Source organism: Tenebrio molitor, chromosome 1, assembly GCF_963966145.1.
Source record: "Tenebrio molitor chromosome 1, icTenMoli1.1, whole genome shotgun sequence".
Taxonomy (NCBI): Eukaryota; Metazoa; Arthropoda; class Insecta; order Coleoptera; family Tenebrionidae; genus Tenebrio; species Tenebrio molitor.
In genome coordinates this window covers 41,997,614-42,016,462 of record NC_091046.1, presented here as the reverse complement: position 1 = coordinate 42,016,462, position 18,849 = coordinate 41,997,614, and the positions used below count along the sequence as shown (strand labels likewise).

General features: G+C 37.7%; 2 protein-coding genes across 3 annotated transcripts in view; both read left to right on the top strand.

Moving 5' to 3' along the window:
* The window catches only part of LOC138131725 (carboxyl-terminal PDZ ligand of neuronal nitric oxide synthase protein), an 87,921-nt gene extending 79,801 nt beyond the window's left edge, over window positions 1-8,120 (top strand). For both annotated transcript variants that reach the window (XM_069048918.1, XM_069048910.1), the window contains 4 exons: window positions 1,505-1,656; window positions 1,708-1,920; window positions 3,112-3,261; window positions 5,291-8,120. In XM_069048918.1, coding sequence (XP_068905019.1) covers window positions 1,505-1,656; window positions 1,708-1,920; window positions 3,112-3,261; window positions 5,291-6,166 — 1,391 coding nt within the window. In that variant the 3' untranslated portion in view covers window positions 6,167-8,120. The remainder of the gene's footprint in view (window positions 1-1,504; window positions 1,657-1,707; window positions 1,921-3,111; window positions 3,262-5,290) is intronic.
* Window positions 8,121-12,448: 4,328 nt separating this feature from the next.
* Window positions 12,449-18,849, top strand: part of LOC138131294 (transmembrane channel-like protein) — a 35,962-nt gene continuing 29,561 nt past the window's right edge. The window contains 1 exon segment of the mRNA XM_069048227.1: window positions 12,449-12,712. Within this exon segment, the coding sequence (XP_068904328.1) occupies window positions 12,596-12,712 (117 nt within the window). The 5' untranslated portion in view covers window positions 12,449-12,595.

The following is an 18,849-nucleotide window of genomic DNA, read 5'->3' as shown; positions in this document are numbered from 1 at the left end:
TTACTTTTTTATTCGGGACATTAGGACCGAACCGACCTTAGGTGCGACATTCAATAACACAAAACCTTCCGACTTTTCGCCCCCGGAATATTTCATTTCGCTCATCCCTGCAGCCCTGAAGAGCCCCCTGTCTGCGTAATTTCGCTGATCGATATCGCCGTTTACAAAAAATATATTTAGCCTTCGATGTTGTAAAATTAAATCCGTTTGTAAATAAACAGTACCGTCTAAATCCACAGTAACTGACCGCGGAAGCTGCTAAGGAAATGTCTTTTAAACGTGTCATGAAACTGACAGTGTCTGCTTATCGTTCTGTTTATTTTGGAAAGCCCAGCTTTTCGAGACGCAGATATCGTCAACCACCGACAGGTTTTTTCACAAATTCGCTAAATTCTAATGAGAACTCAACAAGTCGAGATATCTGACACATTAAATAACACGAACACTTGGATCGTTTTAAACAATCAATCAAGAAGTTACTGCAAATTTTGACGAGACGATGAAATATTGCTTACGTCTATCTTTGACGGCGACATGAAACAGCAATGCTTACTGAAATATTGAAAACCGAAGTTCAAGGAACTGTAAAAAGTACAAAAGTAAAGGAGACTCACATGTAGAAACGGAATAAACAACAGGTGTGAGGGATATCTGAGCTTTTGACAGGTTCTGGTCGGTTTCATTTTGTGCTTTGTGTTAGACCCAAAGCTCTAAAACTTTTCAGAAAAAAAAATACTGTGACTCGCAACATATTCAGTACCCTTTGATGAGGCAATGTGGACTGACGAGACTCCATAATAGATTAATAGCTTTTCGGTAGGGCGAGGAATGCATCAGGGATACGTTCTTGTACCGCTACTGTTCAAACATCATTCAAGTACAATATTTTTATTTTTAGTCTGTGTTTTGTGGAGTCTGCGAATCGTCCAAAATAATTTTAAATCTCTATTTCTAAGAACACTGTTACATAGATAGGGCAAAGAAAGACGCTAATAAATGTATGTGTTAAGTACTGACTGTGACGAATTATTGAAAAGTAACAGGAAGAAACAACTCGATTTTGTTATTGTGAACCGTAAGTTGAGTTATTAGTTTTATTTTAAATTTAATAAACAAGACAAAGTTTAAAAGTGGGTGATCGCAAACTTAAATTAAAATATAAATTCGACGGATTTATTGTACGATTTAAAAAAAGGAGCGAGTTTAAAAGAGAATTGAAATAAAACTGGCGAAGAAGAAGCGAACCCACTTGAAATGTTGATCGATCAGACTTCTCCTTTATCAGCACAACACCGATAATCTGCCAGCGCTCATCAAAATCTCGCGTAATCCCACATTTCAAATTCTCAAAATTAAATAAATCCTCCGGTTAATGGAAAAAGAGGATTTCGTCTGCGCGTAATGACCTCGTTATTTTTTACAACTGGAAATTATTTTATTGCCCTTTAAGGGCGGCCACTTGGAGCCGCCGAGAAATGTCATTAAAAAACCTCGCCTTTTGCAGATTTAATGTCGGAAGGTGCCAGCGACAAAATGTCTTTGCCGCCCGACGACGGCAGCTTCAGAGATTCCTACACCGACACCAAATCGTGCAAGCCGCACCAGCTCGACATCCTCCCGCCCCCACCCAGCACGAACACGAGGAAATCGCCTCTGGTGAGCAATTCGTGAAAAAATTTGTCGCCGTCTGGTCACGGTTTTTTGCAGACCTCTGCGGAAACGTACTCGTCTCCTCACAGCGACGTCCTGACGAGCGGCAGCGGGAGCGGCGGCAGTAATTCGCTGCCGCCGCCCGGAAGCGCGCTCTCGGCCCACCACGAGCTACAGTTGATGAGGGAACAACTGGAACAGCAGAGTCAGCAGACCCAGGCGGCGATGGCACAACTGCAACTCGCCAGGGAGCAACTGGCCGCGGAACAGGTAAAAAAGGGTCGACAATAAAATATCCCCAATAAGATGTGGGAGTGATTTATCATCGTAGTCTTTACCCCGGTTCTCAATCATCTTGACGATAATTCGTGCGCTCAGCAAATAAATTTTGTTTCCTGCTAATTAAATTCACGGAGTTTCGTAATTTTGCACAGCAGGATAATAACAGGAATGATAATAAGAACCTCAGGTGCAATTTTACGCTATTGTAATTTTATGGCAAGACCCACACACAGTGCACTTGCTAATGAAGTTGTTTTGTATACATCCATCTTGTTATGTAAATGTTTGATAATGCTTCGCTAGCGATTAGAGCGATTAGAACCGGCGACCAAAACAGACATTTCAGTTTCGAAAAAGAATTCTCAGTGCATGATCTACTGACTGTCGTTTTTTCAAGTAAAATATTTTTCTTAAAGTTAGCCAAGAACCAAATTTATAATATAACAGGATACATTCTCGGTCGACGGCCTCGTTATGCAAACTTCTCATGTGTGCAATAATAGTGTCTATATCGCACTCGTTGCGTAAACAACATTTACAAAATCTTCTCTTTTTGGTAATCACAGTTTCGCACCTGTGATTTAAATGGATAGTAAATTATTTTAGTTAAACACAATAGCAGAAATACATTACTTGTTTTTTTTAAATAACATATTGTTAAAGTCATTTAAGCCGACTTCAGAGAAGTTTTTGATTAAATCGGTTACTGCGCGCGACTTTAAATCCAAACATATTTTTGGTTAATGGGATCTAGACTTGAACATCCTGAATGAAATTAATTTCCTTTTTATTCAATACTCCATTCACAAAATTGAATCTGTCCAAAGGCATTACCTTCCATTCTACCCTTTTTACTGTGCGTATTTTGGGAAAGGATTTGAGTAATTTCACCAACCCTTGCTCTAAACATTACTTCTATAAATTGACTCCGAATTGTACAACCTGATATGTATCGAAACGAATCCTTCGTGGCCTTTGAACGGTATAATTTCTACATCCTATTTTACACGCTTGCAGGATTTAAATTTAATTTTTGAAAGTACACTCCCATTGTATCCTTGGCGTAGGAGATATTTAATACTGTTGGCAGCGTTATTATAGTGGATTTGCGCCGTATCCGTATCCGGCTCGAAGGATCATGATGCACTCTGGCTAATTGATTATTTTTCTGTCGTGCAGAGTGCAAGGCTGGAGGCCCAAGCCAGGACGCACCAGTTGTTGATCCACAACCGTGAATTGCTCGACCACATTTCCGCCCTCGTGGCCCATCTGCAGGGTGGCGAAAAGGCCGGTCAGCAGCAGACGCCGCCCCACGTGACTATGCCCCAGGTAGGTATTCGAGCATGTCGAAGTGTCGATTTGTCCCGACGATAAATTGCCTGTTGCTTGCTGAATTGGAAAACGAACGGGGACGATTCGATCCCCCGAAGAGTGTGTTTGCATGGGATTTAGTGTCCGAGACGCGGTTTTTCAATCGAGTAGGGTATTCCTGTAGGAGATTGACGTAAGAGCATGGCAGCGCATTGTGCTTCAGATTTATTATTGTGCAGAAACTTAATACTTTCGATTATTTTTGCTGCAGCTTTCGCTGCCGTCTCACGCTCATGTACTGAGTGAGTGTTTTGCATTCTGTGTGCAGGTCTTTGCAAAACCGTCGGATAACAATAACCATATGCTTCTGGATATATTCACCACGACTAAATGTTAGGTAATAACAAGAAAATGCTATTAACTTTTGGTGTTCCTTCGGAGTTGCGTCATCCTCGATGAGCCCCCGGATAAAAATTCCCGCGGAAATAACACCCCCGGATTATTGTCTTTTTAATGTCGCTTTGTCGTGTTGAACGGATAAATCTCGGTGTGTTCCACTCCCTCGCGATTATATAAAGAGCATCAAGTGAAAATGAATAAAGGCCATTATTACGCCGAATTTGCATTAAAACGAAATTTTAATTAGACGGTGAACAACGGCCGGCTACACTTTTTTCCTTCCTCTTTTATAGCGCACAAAATCCACACCGTGTGCTAGCCTTTACTGCATAATTAAAGTTTCCGCCCCAACTTAATTAAGAATTTTCTACAAAAACCATCGGAAAAGTTGTTACTCTTCTTTGATCTATGCCCACAATTTTTAATTTTTCTTTCAGCAATTTTGGCTCAATTTTATTCTTTACATGTCTGTAAATGTTGGACGATAACAAAGGAAATGTTTCCTTATAAATATTTTTACGGGGGCAGCTTCTTTCCAAAAAAAAATTCCAATTCAAAATTAACCACCAACAAGATAAGCTGTTACTTTATTTTTATAAAATGTAAAAATAACTTTTTTATTCTTATAAGAAGCGCTATCCCTATAGTTGGCGCGGCGACCCACTGGAGTGATAAACTGGCGTGACTTTCGGGGGATGGTTTCCTATTGGGTAAAGGGCGCGCGTTAAGTATGGTGCAGTTCAATGCACGCAGCCGAAAATTTCAAGCTTCCATGGTCTCGTTGTACGTTCGCACAAAACTAAAATTTGACGAAGCAGTGTAAATCAGGCTTTTCATGACGTCACTACGAAGTATCACGTGAACATCTCGTGATTACTCCAGTGGTTCGCCGCGCCAACTATAGAACTTGAGCGTTCTTCGAGCAAGATGAAAAACAGCATTTGTTGCAGACGTAGTTACAGTTTGTTGGTTGTAAGGAAAAAACTTCGCAGAGGTCATTATGAGCGTAGGTATAGAAAAACATTTTGGAGTATAATTTTTGAAAAATCACAGTTTTCTCAAGACATTTTTTCAAAAATTTTCTTTTTCAATCCAAAAGGGGTCGAAAGTATTATATTTTTATCATTCCAAAATTGGAGATTTGAGTTTTGAAAAATGTCTTCTGCAACCTTTCGCCGTCAACTTTATGCCAAACCACAGGACCTCTACTGCAGTTCTTCACTGCATCCAGGACTTTTATTATTCACCTTGCACCAGCGCCGAGTTTCCACCCAAAGCTTAACGAGAACATCAATTAACGGTGTAACGAGGGAAAACAAAACGAAACAGTTCCGTGTCCCGTATCAATTTTTTAATGAAATTCCCTTGTTTACGCGTTCCATCTTCTGTTAAATTGGTGTTTGCTCGTTTCTGGCGGCTCGGTTTGCCGAGATTAAACAAAGACTAATCCACCCCCGCCTTGTAAAAATCCTCCCGGACTTTAAACCCCTAATCGGCCGATCTTTCGTTTTGATTTGGTGCTCTCGCCCCCGCGGGGACCTCTCCCCTTCCGCCGCCGCCTAATTGCAAAAACCCTAACAGCTCACCTGGGAATGACGACGACGAAGCACCGCGCCACGATCAGTAAAAACTCTTTGACTCCGCGCAGCAACAGCAGCAGCCGGGGTCGGGCGACAACTACGCGTCGGACCCCATGTCCGAGTCCGCCTCGTTGGACAACAACCCCGCCCTGCAAGCCCTAGGCCTGAACCCCCAGGGCTTGATAGAGAACCGAGCGGTGACGTCGTGTCTGCCGCCGTCGCCCCTCCGGACGACGTTCAATCCTGCGGGCGGCGTTTTCAACTTCTCTTATCCGCCGCCGGTCGACGCCGCCTTCGACTCGCAGCTGCTCCAGAGACTGCAGAACCTGAGCGGGTACACTCCGTCGTCCCCTTTTCCGTACAACTACACCCAGACGCTGCCGTTTTTGTCGGCCGGACTGTACAACCAGCCGCTGCTCAACAACAACTACACTCTTCAGTCGCCGCCGCAGAAGAAGATGCCGTCGTCGCCGATGCCCATGAGGCACTCGTTCGCCGGCACCAGTCCGGCGTCCGAGCGGCGGGTGAGTCCGGGGAGGGGCGGCGAGTCCCAGCAGAACCTCTTCCAGTACCCCGGCAACCAGGGGAACCACCTGCAGGTGCAGCAGAACGTTCACCAGAGGCAGCCCAGTCCCGACAGGAGGGAGGGGCAGTTCATCAAGCCCCTGTCGCAGATGGGGACCCTCACCACCACCGACGCGGAGGGCAGGATGAGGGTGATCGTGCCGGTGGCGGCCGGTTCGGCCGAAGAGACTGGGAACATGTTGGCGAATTTGAGACTCGGTGATAATTTGAGACTTGGTGATAATTTGAGACTCGGTGACGAATTGAGGACTCTTAACGGACCGGCGATCACCAGGTCGACGAGTGAGAAAGTGCCCAACAGGAGTGAGTTGATGTCACAAGTGCAGCGCACCATGTGGGCCAGACATACTACGAAATAGCGTGTGATTTTTCAGTGTAAATAAACTGTTACATCACAACCAACATATCTGATAGTAGAAGTTCGCGATCGTTAACTTGAGAACTAATTATAGCCCCTTTTGTTTTGTTTTCCATCGGTTCTGTTTATAAAACACGTCCAAAACTGCTACCAGATTGTAGGATCACAAGTTAAAATATAGGCCTGTTTAAATTTGTAGTAGTCCGTATGATAAGGAGCCTACATTAGAATTGACGCACTGTTAGGGATAAATTATCCGTGATGCTAATATTTCAGCATTTTGTGCTAGCCAATTGTTCTTGATTTTTATTGACATTTTTTTACAAATCAAACAAAAATTTTAGTGCCAAAGCTATCGTGTCTTCTGAATTTGTAGATGTCCAGATCTTTAGCGAATGGACTAAGAAGGATCTATATCGAAGATGGTGAAAAATTTTTCAATTTGCATCAAAAAAAAATCTTTTGAAAGAATCCAAAATCGTCATTGATTTTTTTGACGTAGGAGAATATAAAAAACATTCCTTAAACGATCACGGATCGTGCTGATATAAATCTAAATATGCAATAAATTATCTTTACACTATAATAAATGTAAAAACAGTCTTCTGACAATTTTAGCAGAATATACCCAAGTATTCAAAAAAAAAAAACAAAATATATGTTACATTGTATTAACACATTTTGATATGGTGCCAAAACATGTGGTAGTTATTTTTACTGTACCTACGTTTGAATACTATACACGGAGTGATTCGAAATGAATAAGAAAATATTGGAAAAATTAAAATTTCAAAATTTTGAGAAAATACAGCTTAAGATAGCTAAATTTTAAAAAATTCAAAGTATGTAATTAAAATTTTAAACGATATCTTTTCGACTTATTGGAGAATTCAGCAATCAAACTATGTAATACATATTCAAATTCAAAAAACAAACTGGGCACAAAATTAAAGAGAAATGTTATCTTCAAAACTCGTGGTTCTTATAAAAAATATTTTTACAGGAAGAGTTTGTAGTTATTTTGGTGCGAGTGTGTTATGTTGGCTATAAGTCACGCGAGAAAAAGTTTAATTTTTAATTTTCTCAAGTGACTTATAGAACATAACACCTGAGTGGCATTCAAGATTTTATCCAACAACTGCAACAATTGCAAATAAATGTAAATGTAACCCAACAGTGAGTTACAGTTATAATTCACACGTGAGTTATGAGTTATAACACACGCGTGACTTATGGACAACTGTATGTAAATAATTCACACGTGAGTTATGGCTTATAACACACGCGTGACTTATAGACAACTTTACTGGTCTGAAATAAGAACAGTTATGTTGTTGGATAAAATAATAAATCTAAAAACGAAAATCTCTAGAGAAATTAAAGTACCACAAATTTTGTAAAATTATGATTTTTGTAAACGCACAATGCAAAAAATGACATGTTCTGCTATGACAAGTAATAGCAAAAAATTATATGCTTTCACGCGTACCTACCCAATGTATATTTATGATGTGTCGCTCGTCAACGAAAAAGCGATTGAAATGCATCAAGCATGGAATTTAAGCCGACTTTAAATTATTGAAATTGGAATTTGCATTGCATTCGGGTGCAGTTAATTACTCACACCTGTCGAACTCGAAAATTTTAAATTGTCAGTGCAGCCGGTGCAAACGTCCCTACAGCTCTAAAAATAAATTTATGTTGTGCCGCAGTCGAAACGCGAACCTCCATTGGAAAATTTTTCATTCCGTCTTCTCGATTCTGTCGCAATGTATTTTTGAAAAATGTACCATTTGAACCATCATGTTTCGTAAAATTTGAGACTTACAATGAGCCAGTATTGATCGATGTAAATATTTTAAAAAGTCCTCTTGTTTTACTAAAGCGTTGTTAGAGAAACAAATAGCCGACTATGTTATTTTTAATGTATTTAAATAAATTTTCTTTTGCAATAATCCCCGTCGGTCCTGTAATTTATTCACCCACAAACTCGCCTCTCGACACTCGCGTCCCATTTATTAAAAAATAGAGAGAGAGAGAATAAATATCGAACGAGCAGCAAGCAACAGGGCAGATTACCACCTAAAACACACCCCAAAAATCTAATTTCTGCGTTTAGCTCAGTTCAACGGCCAAAGTGGAGCGATGGTTCGAGCTGCTGGAGCCGCCTTCCATCTCCCGTCCCGAGAGCGGTTTCGTATCCTGCCAGGATCCAGATTTGGAGGAGGACGATGACGAACGAGCGATACTTGAGGGAACGAGGAACCTCTTATCTAAACTTAGTGCACGCAAACAGCGGAAGTTGTTGGGGTTAAAATTAGGCAAGGTGACGACGTTTTGACGTATGGAATTTCTTTGAGTCGGCCACATCGGACGCAGCATTGTTCTAACGTTCGTCGCACTCAAAAAGTTCTTGTTAAGGAGGAGGGAATGAAGCGGTCGGGGTATTCATTAGACGTGGGGAGCGTGAAATGAGGTACTCGCACTATTTTAAATTTGTACTTTAGCAGGATTTACGAGAAAATAAAACTGGAACGGATGCACTTATTAAACTCCGCCAGGAGACTGACAAATTCCGGAAGTCGCTCGATTTTTAGACATTTTATAATTAGTCTTAATTTAATTATAATTATGTTTATCCCAAAACGTTAGCCGAACATGTGATAAATGCTGTAATTGTAACGTAAAATTATTCCAGTGTAATACTGCCATTTATTACGTAATCGTTTTTGTTTTTAAATTCGCTAGTTTTGTAAGGACATTATTTTTAATAATACTGTTTTAATTTAATTGCATCGTCAAATAGTCAAATATATAAATATTAAGTAAGATAAACGACATCAGCTGCAGTATTGTACAAGGCAATAAATTCTAGCAACTAGAAATAATTAGGATTATTACTGTACTATAATTTCAAATGTAATTAAAAGTGCTATGTACAAAAGCTTCAATTTACGTAGTAATTTATTGTTCGATCAAGGCTGATTTAACAATTATTTATATTGATAATAAAGTAGTTTTAACATTTATTGCATGACTGACTTATAGCAAATCGAAAATAAATTTTTAAAATTATTGCACTCTGCTTTCATTAACCGCCAGAAATCCACTCGTACATTACACAGATATTTCATCATTTTGTACGCAACAGTTTTCTTACCTATCACTTAAATAAAGTTTGTACAAATTGTAAATTGATTTTAACACTAATACTGTATAAAATTAGGACACCGATTTTCAATTTGGTACAAACTAAAGATAAGTCGTAGATCGATTCATGTACCAAAATAAAAATAAGACATGTCCATGATGTTCTTTTATGCTGTGGAACTTTATGTCAAGAGTTAAACATGACCTAATGTAGAGAAACAACCAAGTGTAAAAAGTGCTGTTAGTGTTTTTTTTTTATCATTTAAAACAACAAATTTAAAAAAGTGAGACAGCTGTGCAGTCAGCCAGGAAATTCCAAATAATTTTCAATTTTCATTACGACTCTGAGACATAAACCTACAAATGTATTTTAACAAAGACAGAAAAGTGCTCTCGGCGGTTGTTTCTTTCCTTTAAATCTTGTTCAGTTCTGACATAACATCGACCAACACTTCAGGAGAAGTTAGAGCAACGTAACTCGAAGTACACGAGACAACAATAAAAGCCCTTTTTTCCTTTTCATTTATCTGAGTGTCGTTGCATAATTAATTTTTTATTTGACCGTTACTGTTTCGAATCAGTAGGATTACTCTTTGGTTTCTTCACGCTCACACCATCTACTGTTAATTAAAGTAAAAATATAAATCTTGCAAGTTTGTTGTCATTACGGTGAACAGGAGAGCTTATAAATCATAAAAGTTTTGTCTTTCCAGGATAAAACAGCTGTTGAACCGTCACAGATCCGCCATTTTTTTAACTTCTAATGAATTCAACTCACACTTCGACTTATTGAACTTTCATTAAAGTTCATTCAAGTTTCGGTGCAATAAAATTAGTAAAACATGTGAATAGATTTAACTCGAGTCGCAGCTGGAGTTAAGTGCCACAAAAAAGTTTCATCAAGGATTTTACACTCTGTAAAGCTGTTTGCAGTTTACCAAACTACCAATTAGTGCATTTTGTCCACTTTATTACGTTTTTCAGGAACGTGCTTTATTTTTACTCGGCAGTTCACAAGAAAGGAAAGACGTTTCGCCAAGTTTGCAAAACAAACACGAGGCCGAGTAAAAATGCATCTCATTTTCTCGTTTTATCTGTACAAAAAATCCATTAGCAAGCTTTTTCTTGTTCGAGATTATTTGTGTAATTAAGACTCTTACAAGACTATTTTTAGTAATATAAATTGATAATGATAATAATGCACTAAGTATGGGGTAGTTACAGTTTATAATAAATTATACGACTATAGGGGAACAGCTTTGTACTCGACGATAATCGTTCCCTGCAAACAAGAAACTGGATAAAGGAGAATAAATAAAGAGAAAAATGGAGAGAACCGGATTTGTGTGCGGAAATCGCTACGAAACTCTCACGTTTTCAAAACCGCACAATTTATTTGGCAGTTTGACACTTATTTGCTTTTTTATTATAGATTTTGAATACACTGCATCCACTTACAAATCTCTTGATCGATTTTAGAGACTACCCTTCTTGTTCGGGGGAAAAGCTTTCCGCCTCGAGAACAAACCGGACTTCGTAAATAGCACAGAAACTTTTATGGGAGAAATTACTTCCACCTTTTTTGCCACAAGTGGAGGCAATAATACCTAATTTTTTTCTGTTTTCTACCGCAATAACAGAGACACGACTACTGCTCGGCTTTGTGTTGAAATATCAAGTGAGCTAATGAAGTTACAACCAGGGTGCTTTGCCATGTTAAACGTTTTCTTCTGGTAGGTACTGATTTCAGGGAGAACAATTAAATTGGCCGCGTTTGAATACATTAGCGCAAAAAAAATGTAAAATAAAAATTACGTACATACCAGGATGCAAGCTAGAGGACAATGGGGCTTTGGACCGAAAGTGTAGCATCCATTCTGTAATTAAAAAAAAAATCATTGTTCATGATGGTGAACCCGAAATTATGCTTATACCTATGTTCGGAATTGATAAATCAAAATGAAACTATGCTTTACTTATCTTCAAACCCTATGATGTGAAGATAAGAAACAAGAAGTTATAACCTAACCTAACCTAAGTTCAACTTGTCTAACTACTCACTAAGTATTTCCGCAGCATTACGGCACTATTGCTGATAAGTGATAACTAACAAAAACTGTAAAATGGAGGAATCATCATGTAAGTAATGGTAATTATAACAAACACAAAGAAGGAATTTATAACTAGCACAGCACCATGTATCTGTCAACTTTAAATCAAAATAATCAAATCCATGGCCTACTAGGTACTGTTAAATTGTAACAATGCAATAGGTTCATACTTTTCATATTCGAATATAATAAAAGGAAAAAGGGACATTTAATAGATTAAGGGGCTGAAACATTTTTTTTTATGGTAAAGACACTGAGTCAAAAATTAAATTCGATTTTTTATACCAGAAAGTTATTCGCTTTTTTATTTTTCGTAAGTTGGCTACAATTTTAAACGTTGTGACAGCTCGTTATGCTCAAAACGTCACTTTTGTAGAGTGATAATTCCGATGAAAAAACACTTTCTAAAGCGTTATGAGTTGTTGTTGATTAATTTAACGTAGTTATTGGGACATGCCAGGTAATTTCGGTGGACCCGTCACCGCCTCCACCCTGGTTTGATAATGTACTTTGTTCATGACACCTCCCAATTTCCGGCGACCCTTCAATAAAATTTCCTCACCACTCCAAGTTCCTGGAGGTTAAGTACCTGTAATTATTACGTGAACTAACTTTAATTATGCTCATGCCGTCAGTCTAATGTGGGTTTTAAGAGGCCGTCGATATCAGCCCCCGGCATCTAGACTCGACTAGATAACGACCCCTTAATAATTTATCGATTTCGTTGTAAATTCAGCGAATCTAAGCTTGTCCATGTGAGTTTTGCATTCCAGGGCGCCGCTCCAAACCCACTTAATTAATTTGGGTAGTTTGAAATCCACCTGGCGAAAATAATTAAGGTTATTAAAGCGGGCAGCGATTAGCCGGAGTAATTCTTTGAACATTATGAACATTAGCATAAGTAATAAGTTGTGAGTGTATCATATATCACGGCACTAGGAGCGTTCTCCGCAAACAGCGTGGATTAGTGGAGGATGGGGGTGGCGACAATGTAGATGTCCAGGTAATGCGCAAGGTGTGGTTGGAATAGATAAACCGGTCATGTCAACATACGCGAATATATCACCCGGAATGTACACACTCGCATCTGCAACTTAATTTGTTGTCGAAACGTGTAACACGAGCGCACTTCAAAGTTGTCTGTTTGTGACATCGGCACTGGATACAAGATGGATGCCAACTTCAAAGAGAACGAAAAGATCAAGAGAGAGACGCCCCCGGGGATACTCAGGACGGAATCGGGGAAGTCCAGGCGGGCTTCCGTCGAATTCAAATTTCTCAAACAGGTAAAGAGTTTGCTCTGCTCGTGAGGGCCCTTCCGAGGGTCGTTGTTCAGATTCGAGTTGCCACCCACGTTCCTTTAAGCTTTCACACATTTTATTTTACCAAGTTATTACTATCATGCACAAATTCTCACAAAATTTTAGAAAATCTTATGTTGTGTGGTATTAACATGTACAGAGTGGTTCAAAACGACCGGTTTGAAATCGGCGCATGTGTATTACTGGTTGCATAAGTCGTTAATGATGTTCCAATAAATGTGATAGATTTTTACTGAATATAACTGTTGTCATAGGTGAAAACTAAAGTACAATTTGACTCTATTACAAAATTGCCACTAATAAGATATCAAGTTCGTCAAGAAAAAGTAATTTGGAAATTATTTTAGACGTTGTATTTTGTCAATCAATATCAGAGCTATATTTTTGTATGAAAAAATGTATAATTTAATTTTTTATTTGACTTGAAGTGGTGTTGTGAAATGTCCTGTACGACATAATTGTTATTCTTCAGCACTTGTTTATATTAGGAAAAAAACTAAATGTTTATGTATATAAATTAAACTTTTTAGTGACAAAACATTGTTAACGTTTTTATATCATCAAAATTAACAAATTTTTGTACCCTTATATCATGATGCTTTCTGTTTTTTCTTCTAAACGTTAGTGTTACATTTTAACTTGCATCTTTACATCTTTACATCTAACCGGGCCTTCTTTTTTCAAAATTCCACTATAGTATTGCCGTTATAACTTTTTATCTGCTTCGCCCACTAAAATTGACCAATCAGAATCAAAGCGAGATTCAATCTGTACAACTTTTCATCACATTTGCCACGTAAAAAAGTTAAGGTTAGAATTTTTCTGTCAAGTCCACAATTATTGTTTTAGTTTCTAAAAAATAAAATGTCATTAACACAATTCGAATGTCAGAAATTTTTACTGTGTAAATCAGATCGTCTTAACAACCTATTTGATTGGTAACTAAGAAAATGAAATGGGCGGGGCAGATAAAATGTTACGTTGTCCTTAGTTCACGTTGTTTTGGCATAATTGGAGGCCATGATTTATTTTTTTTAACGTTGGACACACTGTTTGATTTTCGTCACAAAAGTGCCTGACATGCTGATCTATCAAAATGAACATAACATGTTGCTGATTTTCCCGCGATGTCTGAGTATTCTTCTATTGGAAACTAGTAAAACTGACAACTTGACACTGACGCTATTTATAACCTCAAACTTAATAACCTAATTCAACGGACAACTTTACTACCAAAATAAATTTCCATGGCCTCCCATTATGCCAAAACAACGGGAATGGATTTCATATGATACATTTGTTGAGGTATAACTGCCCTTTTCCCAAAGAAATCTACCTTTTTTGGAAAAAATAAATTTTACAGTTGTGTATTTAGTGTCTTTATTTGAAGATTACTCTATGAAAATATAAAAATCTGTTTCAGAGAAATTGAGTAATAAGGGAATTGGGAGTGCTCCAGTTTCATGATTAAATTTTTTCAACTTCATTATTGTTATTTTTGAGGTGTGGCTTATACGTAGGAAAATTGATCCCCGAGGAACTGTAACGTTCAATTCTCACCTTTTCGTGTATCTCATCATTCATCAAGCTGCTGACACTAAAACTCTTCGGTAATTGTTTGTAATTGTTTTTGGGGCATGTTTTAAAGTTGTTTTTAAATGGGACTTGAGGTTTTTCTCGAGGTTCATTTTTCTCGAGACCTACCACCAACAAGAAAATCCTCAAATCAATACTGCATTCTTCGTTTGTTCACAAATGCTGGGTGAATGTCTTAGGTGTCAACAACTCTATTACATATTCCCAATATGAACCCATAAAAGAAAATCTGAATTTGTTGATGATTTATTTTGCAGTAAAAGACAATGTAAAGCTGGCATAAAATCTAAAAAGGAACATTCAAGTGATTTTTTACAAAAAAAATACTTGATTGTTTAAAAAAAATTCTCGTCTGTTGCCACGTACTTACTTCTTATCAGTCCTCCGTTATGTAGAAAATTAATATTTGGGATAATTGGTTACTGTGGTCAAAAGGTCTTGCTTTGAGTGATTATCGGCTTCAGACTGATGAGCTATTCGAGACAAACAAAAAAATGTACGTCCTTTTGACGTTAATATATCAAATAATTTATTACAAATGTGTAATAATTATTATTTATGCAACGAGTTTCTGTGTAAATTGGGCTTTTCTAATTGCCCGAGGGACAAGATTAAAACACGAATGTAGCGAGGGTTTTAAGGCCTCGAGGGCAATTAGAAAGGCCCAATTTACCAAGAAACGAATTGCATACAAAATTTTATTGTTTGAAATGACGTCCCTGAAGCTTCCAAATCTTTGAAAAATGGTTTCGCATTTGGTTTTGATAGTTTTGACAAATTTTTCAAGACCTGTCAGAAATGTAACGTTGAATGTGTGTCTGGGGCAACGTTTCGTTATCTGCTCATTTTGCTTTAGGGCAGTTAAGAGGCAGTTTACAAAGGAGAAAAATGAGAATTCATGACAGTTGAAAACAATAAAACAGTTTTAATGATTTCGCAACAGAAAACAAAGCAATTAAACAAAACATGAATTTTTTATTGCGAAATTAAACATGTGTAATTATTACATTGTTATAAAATTAATGAATCAGGAAATGTGAAACGGTTTTGTTGACTTTTGCAGTGTTTAACATATTTGTAATATTCATTATAACCATATTTATAGAGGGTGTCTCAGCTAAGACTTTCGAGCCTAATAACTCAGTTATTTTCCAACGAATTTTTGTGAAATTTAAAACGCACATATTTTAGACGGTGAAGAATAAAATCTCATGAATGCAATCACCCAAGTCTTAAAAACGTAATTTTTACATGCCTTTTTAAATTAAGATTTACATAAAAAATTGATCGTCAATAAAAAATGCTGTAGGGAAAAAGTCGCCCTTGAAAGACGTACGGTTTGCAAGAAAAAATCAAAAAACTGTGTTAAACGTGGCTGCAAATGCAAAAACGTAAACGCGTATGAAACAAACGCGAAATTTTGCAGAATTTTGGTCATCCCTTTTCGCAGAAGCGCAGGTGACATATTTGACGTTTATCTTGCTAACCTTACAAACACTTGCAAAGTTAAAGACAACATTTGGACGTAATTTATTATACTGGATGCTTTAATTCTTCCATAAAGGACTAAAAAACGATCGGGATATTTTAGCAAGGTAATTTAGTTCACGTACGCTTCCTGTGTCTTCAAATAAATTGACGACTCTCTTAACCTTACATTTTGTAAAACCTACATTTGGATAGTGTTCCACGAGAAAACGAACTCTGTCATTGAAGTTCTTACGACACTCTCCGTAGGGAATTTTTTTTTCCTTTTTCAACAATATTGAAATTTCTGCCGCTGTAGTCTATTTTTAGAGTATTTTCAATAAATTTTCACAATTTGACGTTTCTAATAAAGCGCGCCCAATTTTGACAGACTTTAAAGCGTGTACAAAATGTTGCTTGGCAATTAATCATCAATTGTTTCAAAAGGTAACTGCTCAAATACCTTCAAATTTTACATTAAATTTTTAACGACAAAATCTAATCTTTTCGTTGAATCAGACAAGTGATTTACTTAATTGTTTGTGTAGACCCCTATTTTTTAATGTTTAACAATCTAATAATAATCGCGCATAATTTTCGATAAAGGAAACATGTGTTAAAATTACATTTTTTAACTTGAGGTAATTTTATTATTACTGATTGAACCTTCATGGTCTAAAATATCTGCATTTTAAATTTCATAAAAATCCGTTGGCAAATAACCGAGATATTAGGCTTGAAAGTCTTAGCTGAGACACCCTGTATAAATCAATATCAAAGTTTACCCTAAATATTGTTGTGACATGGAAATTGTAAAATAAATCTTTAATAACGGTGTGCGTTGAGAATGATCGTTCTAAACATCGTTCATGTTGTTTTAGCATAATGGGAGGCCATGATTTATTTTTTCACGTTGGACACACTGTTTGATTTCTCGATTTCCGTCACTAAAGTGCCTGACATGTGGACCTATCAAAATGAACATAACATGTTGCTGAATTGCTCGCGATGTCTGAGTTATCTTCTATTGCAAACTAGTAAAACTGACAACAATGCACTAGACTTTGACGCTATTACTAACCTCAAACTTAAATTAAACTCAAATTAAATGTAACATTTCCATGGCCTCCCAATCCCATTATACTACGAGTACAACAACTTGAATGCATTTTACATTGTATTACTGAAGCGCTTGATTTATCTGGACCGACGTATTTCTTAATATTTGTATCTTTTATTGACAACTGAATTTCACGACATTTCACCATATCTCTTAATCAACGAACAAATGACGACAAGTTTACAGTTGCAATTTTGCACTCCCTGCACTTTTACCGTGACGTGTAAATCTGCTATCAGTGTTTTTCACACAATTTGATGCAACCCGTAATACGGTCAGAGTGCGCAGTGTGTAGGAATATTTACGAGCTTTGGTGCACACCCTTCATAACCCCGTAAGAGCTTTTTTCAAGTCGCGACCCGAACAACCCATTCTTTATTTATTAAACATCTTTTAAGATCCCGTCTTGTTAACCGAAAGCTTTTACGCTCAATCAGGACAACCGGTGGTGAGCGTGTTTACATTAAGCTCGGGCTTACGTACGATCAGTTGCCCTAATAATAGGAAGCGGGATAATGTGTGTTGTCTACACAATTCATCATCAAAGTGTCAAGCTCACTTCGTTTAGAATGTTAAAAGCAACACAAACAGCGCCTGCGAGATAAACATCACCTGCAAAAAATCACGGCGACCATAAATTAGCGATTTTTCTGAAGGACGGTCTTGATAAGCCGCCCCGGAAGCTGCTCCGGCCCGATTGCACTCTAAATGCCGAAAGTTTTTATTAGGGGGCGATAAATATGGTAATTTCGGCATGAATCGGGAAGTTTTGTATGTTTCAATTTAATACAGCGGCGGAATCATCATTCGAGTCATGCGCTAATTTTAAAAGTTGGCGGAAGTTGTGCAAGGGGGCGAAATCTCCAACGGGCGACACACCCTCGAGGAAACGTCGGCGTGTCGGGATTAAAAAAATTAATAATGTAATATTGTTTGTTGCACGATTATGGGCGCTCCTACACACACTGCTACATCGGAATGATTATTAATGGTAAAAGTGGCGTGCCGGTTCTTTGTTCTAAAATACGCGAAAGCTTGCACGAAAATTTGTTTTCATTGTCAGTGCAATTTTGTTTATTAAGAAACGACGAAATAGAGTGATTAGGCGGCCGGCGCTTCTCTCGAACGGAAGGATTCTGTCTGCTTTTTTTTTTTCGTTAATTGCCGTTCCGCCACGGGAATTGAATCGTCCGAAATTAGGTTCGTGTTCTGTAAATTTTAATGACGGAAAAAGAATAATTAGACATTATCGATCCCTTGGCCGCCACCGTTGGCAACTCGGATATCCGATGCATTTAATTGCGAGGCTGGAAAAACGGAATTCGAAATTTTGTGAAACTAATTTATCGCCGAACAAATAGAGAAATCACGGTGGAATGGCAGCATAATTGGGTGGATTGGTGCGCACTCCATAAATATTTAATGGTGCTCCACTACCTAAATTGACTAGTTTTTGCCAAATAATTATTTATGCAACATCTGTACAAAGCACTGATGTTTTAGAAGTGGGAGTTTACACGCACGAGCGCAGCGAGTAAAAAAGTGCTTTGTGTACAAGTTGCATAATGCATAATTTTTGCAACATCGTTGTCCTTGTGAAATAAAGTTATTACGAAAAAAATATTTGATGAAACTCGTAAATATCAGGTAGCATTGATTTTCTTCTGGCCTTGTCTAACTTAGGTTAGCTACAGGGTTATTATAATTGTAAATTGCGATCAACAATTACTTAAATAAGGGGCGGCTATGACTTTGACAGTGTCAGATTTTTCATATCTTAACACAATTGTCACTTTCGTAATGGTGTTTTCAATAACGAAAAATGGACATATGTCCAGCGCTGTTGGCTTTTTGACCGAGTTTCGGCAAAATTTTCCAAATTTACATTGAAACAGGTATATGCAACCAAAAATACTTC